At 50.3% G+C, this 6,122-nt stretch overlaps 1 protein-coding gene across 2 annotated transcripts; it reads right to left on the bottom strand.

Annotated features, from left to right (window-relative positions):
• Positions 1–1,222: 1,222 nt before the first annotated feature.
• On the bottom strand, positions 1,223–5,443 carry plcxd2 (phosphatidylinositol-specific phospholipase C, X domain containing 2). Of its 2 annotated transcripts, none has more exons than XM_086101616.1 (8): positions 5,295–5,443; positions 5,082–5,218; positions 4,871–4,990; positions 4,711–4,764; positions 4,458–4,613; positions 3,484–3,594; positions 2,639–2,769; positions 1,223–1,808 (listed from the first exon to the last, which is right to left on the bottom strand). In XM_086101616.1, the coding sequence occupies exons 1-8, from the start codon at positions 5,395–5,397 to the stop codon at positions 1,646–1,648; spliced, it is 975 nt and encodes a 324-aa protein (XP_085957742.1). In that variant the 5' UTR covers positions 5,398–5,443; the 3' UTR covers positions 1,223–1,645. The 2 variants fall into 2 exon arrangements, with proteins under 2 accessions (XP_085957742.1, XP_085957743.1); XM_086101617.1 differs by having other exon boundaries at positions 1,223–1,805.
• Between the last annotated feature and the right edge of the window lie 679 nt (positions 5,444–6,122).

The raw sequence follows: 6,122 nt of genomic DNA, 5'->3' as shown, positions 1-6,122 counted from the left end.
AGAAGTGAAGGACATAGAAGAGGAGTTGACCTTTTTCTTAGCTCACAAAAGTGATAAGAGGCTTGGAGGCCTTTCTAGGATCGTCATATTTCTTGACATACTGTATATGGCCCAAATGTTACATTTCAGGTTTGGTTAGGATGACCAAAACCTGCCCACATATCATGTGGCAACACTGCACTCCTGCTCACATGCAAAGTCGACTGTTGGATTAGAATGGCATCGCTAACATGCCAAAGAAATGAAATAAAACATCACAGCATTTTAGAGCAAGTCCCACGCATGATGCGACCGCACTGAAAAAAAAAAAAAACGGTGTGTGGAATGCCCTCAATTTTATTGAGTCGAGCGGTTGCACAAAATAAAATCATCTGGATCCAGATGGTCGACTGATGAGCACGTCCGCCTCACAGTGCGGTGGTCACGGGTTGGATTCCGAGCTCCAGCCTTCTCTAGATTGATTGACGTCAACTCCGCTATTACTCGTCGTTTCTTTGGATCGTGGCATTTTGTTGCGGCTTTCGGAAAGCTTTTGATCGATCTTTTCATAATGCGCCATCGATTTGCAATGGGAGACGGGTCTGGACTGCTGCCGGGTCAGTCATTTTTCCAAACGGGTTCTCTTTAAGTCCTTTTTTTAATGTTCGTTTGAACAGAGGTCATCGGGCAATGAACTCGGCTTTCCCAAAAATTTGATTAGCGGATAAGCATTTTGCTTGGCAAATATTACATTTTGTACATTAAGTGGTCACGTTAGCAACGTGAGAGTCAGACGCACTCTCTGATTTGATGTGTGCAAACAAGAACAAGAAGAAAATGCTTCAAGCGGCTCCGGGCAAAATACTTGGATAGGATAACGATGCAATAACAGAGCTGCCACTCAGAGCAAGGAGTCGTGAGGGATTCATCACGTGCTGACTTTTCGAGGAAGCGACATTTCTCCCACAGGTAGACGCTTAGCGTCTTTGCAAACGCGAGCCTATGAACACCATCTGAAAAATCTCAAGCATGTCTCGTCATGTCTAGACTCGCTTCATCCGGTTCTACATCTGAGCTCCCGTGTTTTATTTGGCGCCCATTTAAAGGATGACTTTGAAAACAACGCGAGTCATTCGGGAACACGACAATCCTCAGAAGTCAGGAGTGCAGGAGTGCGTTTAGGCTCCAGCTCAAGCGAAGCGCATGACACGTTCTCGAGGTTCCGAAAATGATAAGCGGAGTATTTCCCGTTCCATTCTTTTATTATTTGGAAAGTAGAATAACTTGGAAGTCAACCGGCGTCACAGATGAAGTCGTTCGATGGAAAGGTACATACATAGCTTTGGAGCCTCCACTCTATTTCTACAGCACGGCACGCTAAAGCGGAAGCTTTTTAAAACACGGGAAATCGGCAGCCGCTGTCCATTGGTCGCAAAGAAATGAAGAGTGCGCAAGGGCCAACGCAAACAACAGAGGAATGCGCAGCATCAATCCAAGTTGCTCCTCTTTGCGCTCCCCTACTTGCCTGTTGCGCAATGCGTAATGACTCCACAATCGAAATGCCGCGCCGGCGACTCGGGATGACGGCACTCGGCCGCAACCGCGAGCGATGGACGATAGCCTGTCGCCGGCGCTATCGGTCGGCACGCCCCGTTTCCACTTGTCGTCATCTCGCTTTGCGCTCTTGTTCGGACAACAGCGAGTCGTTGAGGCCGATGACAATGTTGGCAAAGTCGGTGAGTTCCACAAAGTCCGAGGTAATGATGTTGACCCCGCCCGACCCCGGTCTCTGGACCTCCACCCAGGACATGATGGATGGGAGGTTTCTGCTTCAAACAAAAAAGAGGGATTCAATGAGTGCAAATCACGATGATTTCACAAGGTGAATGAGTAAAAATCGGCTGAAAATATCTCCTCCTTCCGCAGCCACGCACGCACGCACGCACGCACACACACACACACACACACACACACACACACACACACACACACACACACACACACACACACACACACACACACACACACACACACACACACACACCGGGACTGCTGCAAGTCAGACGCCCTTTACTCTCAAATATGTGGTGGGCAGAACAAAACCAGGAAGTCGGTGTGTTTGTCTAAAGGCGATAAAGAATCCCGTTTCCTCCGAGGTGCCAAATTAGAACTCCTGTCCCACCGGAGCATGCGTTCATGGTGTCATTCCTTCACCGTGACTTGCTTTTCCTTTAAAATGTCAACACAAGAAGGTTATGAGCTCCAAACCGTTTTCACGAGTGCCTCCATTCATTGGAAATCGAAATCGATTGAAAACAATTGCTAGACTGCCCGTGATTGGCCATACAGGACGACATTATCTGTCCCTTTCACTTCCTCGCCTGCCTGCACGTACGTGACCCGGTTCGCACGCGGAGCAGCTTCCTCGTCCACATCGCTCGGGGGAACAAGCTCTCTTCATCTTCGGAAGCGGCGGCGGATGCTTTAGCTGTGCGTCTCGTCCATTTGTTACTATTGCTTTCTGCGTCCTGCTTCTTCTTTTGAGCGGCGCCCGGCAAACACCAAACCAAACATACGATCTTGGGCCCTGTCTCTGTGCGGCCCGGCACCAAATGGGCTGCGGACCGCCGGTTGGGGACCTCCGCATGAAATGGCTTACCTTTCAACCAAGTAATTCCGTAGCCCCCAAAGCAGACCCCTGGCCACGGTGTTGACCCGGGGGGTGAGGATCGCCTGGGACACATGGAATGACCCCTGCTTGGCTCTTTGCTTCAGGGTGCTTTCCAGGAACTAGGCGAGAAATGCTTTGTTGGATACAACCCCGAGCATATTCACATTCACAAAGATGCTTTTTCTGCTCGTTCGAAGCAGACGGCCGCCCCGCACTGACTCTCGAGGCTGCTCGAGGTTTCTTCCCAACAAGGAGTTTTTCCTTGCCTCTGTGGCCCAGTGCTTGCGCACGTGGGGGTGGGTGGGGGGGGGGGGGGGGTCACTTGGTCTTTTAACAAGTAAGGAGCGCGGTCCTCATGTGCAAAGTGGCCTGAGAGAAGCCCCTTTCTTGCGATTTGGAGCCACAGAAATGATATTCGAGAGGAAACGTTTGTCAAAGACAAACGAACACGAGTCACTCGCGAGTCGTGGCCTGCACCAGAAAAGGAGATTTTGCAAACTGGAATGCCAAACCTCTCCGGTATTGTTGAGCCGGCAGTCTTCCTTGATGTTTTTTGTCAGCTTTTTCCATCGTTTACTTTGTTTGCAATCGAGCTTTCTTGAGTTTGGAGTCAGAGTTTCAACAACCTCGACTTGATGTATGCTATCCGGAGTTTTCACATGACTGATTCACGTGCGAAAACGGAGCAATCTTTGGCGCGTGTGTATACACACACAACACATTCTTACCGATACGTAAAAAGTGATCTCATTTCAAAATTCATCCTGAAATGTTGTCTTCAACCAAAGTTGATTTCAGGTGAAAAATCGTATTTGACAATCGAAAGCACTTACTCGAATGAGCTTGCTGGGTTCCGTGGTGTTTGCCCACGGCGCGGGGATCTTGTCGCCGGGCCACATGACGGGGACGCCCCCGGCTGACGGATGATGGTAGAAAACGATGACCTGCGGGAGGGGGGGGGGGGGGGGGGGGGAGCATGTTTCACGCGCATGTTTCACGCGCTGTCACGTCCAAGCAAAAGTCGAACGCAAAGTGTGCCTGAACTCGGATTTTCTTTCTCAGAATCTGAAAACGCTCTGGGTCCAAAAGGTGCAAAAAAAACAGATATCTTGTTTTTAAATCAGCCAATGCTTCGTATTGTACGAGGCTCTTCTTTCCTTTTGCTTGTGCTCCTTGCCCACCCAATCAGACACAGATGAGGGTGAGGCAGAGCTAAGCACGGACCCACGGTGTGCATATAGATTTTGCAGCTCTTTCCGATGGTTTTCTTCAAACAACAGAATAAAGAATCAAATCGAGAAACGACACGTGCAAAATGCAATGAGTTGAATCTTCGGGGATGACCTGCAATGAAACGACGCATGGAAACTGCGACGAGAGGAGAAATATCCAGGGCAGACTGGATGATACGTGCTAATGGGATGACACCACCCTGCTGCGGGGATTAGCTGTCCGCAGGTGACACACTTGGACATGGGGGGGGGTATCATGCTCTTGCAACAGTGGTGGGAGGGCGGGGCCGGCGAGGCCTTCTCTTCTTGCCTAAACGCGATCAGAAGCGGAGAACTCCAAACTACGTTTGAATTATTTCTTTGAATTTCAGCCTCCGCTGGCTAATCTGCCCGGGGCCTTCCGATTTCGCCATGCTGGCGAATGGGCACATTTTAACCATTGGCAAAGGAGGAAGTGTTCCCTCAACCAATCATTTTTCAAATTAGAAAAGTGTGTGTGTGAAACTTTGTACACTCCACCTAATGTTTGAGGAAGTGGTAAACGTGTTGAAGTAGCGACGCCTTGAGGGCCTGACCTGGTATTTGTTTTTCCAGAGGTAGTCCAGAGTGACGGTCTCCACTTCGCAGTCCTTACAGAGCTTCCTGCCAAACACTTCCTGCAGCATTTTGATGAGGTATTCGTGGTGGGCCGAGCCCATGGCGTAGTAGTGGTTGAAGTCCAAGAAGATAACCTGTTTCCGACATCAATGAGTTGACCTGTTGGGGGCGCCGCGAATCACGAGGATACTTTTTTGAAGCCGGTGCTCCGCAGAAAAATGCAAACGTCACCTCTTTCCTGTGCCGGCACAAGAAGGAGTTGATTTCAATGAGGCCGTCTCTCACCTGTTAGAGCAGAGGAGAACATTCCATGACTCAATCTGACATCAGCTGGAAGCAAACGGATCTTTCTAAATGGAAAACACAATTTAAGCATCCATCTTGTGATCACCTTGTGTCCAAACAGACCGTGGATGAAGAAAATCTCAAGCCCCGGCTGGCCCGGCTTCGAGGAGACCCTGAGATCAAAGTAGCGGATACCTGCGTCCAGTTGCTCCTTAAACGTCAGGTTCTGTGGAAATACGGAAGAGCGTGAAATGAGGGCACTCCCTCTCCCGTTACCCAAAACCAAGGCTTGAAATCTGGAATGCGTAGGTAGCGACCTGCGTCATGGACCACTTCACCATCACCTTCTTGGCTATAACGCTAAACATGGTAGCCAGGTACTTGACGTAGATCTTTTGATCGGGACCGACGGGAGCGTGCGCATCCACCCAGTAGGTGAAGGAGTCGTGAGAGCCTGGAGGAGAGAAAAACAAGAGCTGAAGGGGGAGCGAATGACATGTGCATGTGCGCGCCATCTGTGAATGGCTCACCTGGAACGGCGAGGTGTTTGAGTGGCACCACCCAAAGTTTGGGGGGCAGCGAGCCCATCCAGTCGGCGTTGGCGGTCCCGATCCCAGCAGGTCGAGTCCTCATGCCTGCTCAGTCCTTCAGGAAAGCGCTCTGCGGTGGAGGTGCGAAGTGTGGAACGCGGCCCTCGGCAGTCGAACGGGACTCCAGAACATCTTGCAAACGTGGGCACTGGAGCAAGTTGCGCTTTTGTTGGACCGTGCGCTAACGGCCCGAGTAATCTTCTTAGGAAGACATTGCACTCATTATCCCCTGACACCCAGCTGTCTCCTATCCCACGACGTAGAGACCACCCCGAGGCGGGACAACTCATGCGCCTAGAGAGTTGACAGTCTCGCTTTCTTTCTTTCTTTGCTTGGTGTCATTAAATTGCCCCCCAAGAGCGTTTAGGTGTTCAACCGTAGTCATTTATTTGAGCCCCTGCGCGCGATGCATTTCAACAAAATGAAGTGGGCCCGCCGACCTTCCAAGAGCCTGGATGATACGACGGCGCCCTCTCGTGGTCAAGAGTACTCACTGCCAACACTCGTTTTCTTGTGGACAATCTTTGTCAAACTTTGACATTTGTCACTTGTCGGTAAACTGAATGTCAAAACAAAATGGTGCAGGAGATGGCTACAAATATAATTATGTCGTCATGCCACTGAATATTGTCAAAACTACAAGTCCCACTGCGCATTGCGTTGTTACGCCGGAGGTAGAAACCGGCGTCGCATTCGTGTGTGCGTTACCATGGACACCACACACACGCCCACACGATGTCACGCGCACGCGCACATATACTGTACACG

Source organism: Hippocampus guttulatus, chromosome 21 (assembly GCF_054856545.1).
Source record: "Hippocampus guttulatus isolate MCC_2025c chromosome 21, RoL_Hgut_1.0, whole genome shotgun sequence".
Lineage (NCBI taxonomy): Eukaryota > Metazoa > Chordata > Actinopteri > Syngnathiformes > Syngnathidae > Hippocampus > Hippocampus guttulatus.
Note: the sequence above shows the minus strand (reverse complement) of the source record. Positions and strands in the feature narration are given on the sequence as shown.

Coding starts and splice junctions, on each gene's coding strand:
- plcxd2 (XM_086101616.1), bottom strand. CDS start 5,397: ATGAGGACTCGACCTGCTGGGATCGGGACCGCCAACGCCGACTGGATG. Junction 4,991..5,081: donor TGAAGTGGTCCATGACGCAG/GTCGCTACCTAC, acceptor GTATTTCCACAG/AACCTGACGTTTAAGGAGCA. Junction 3,595..4,457: donor TCTGGAAAAACAAATACCAG/GTCAGGCCCTCA, acceptor CCCCTCCCGCAG/GTCATCGTTTTCTACCATCA.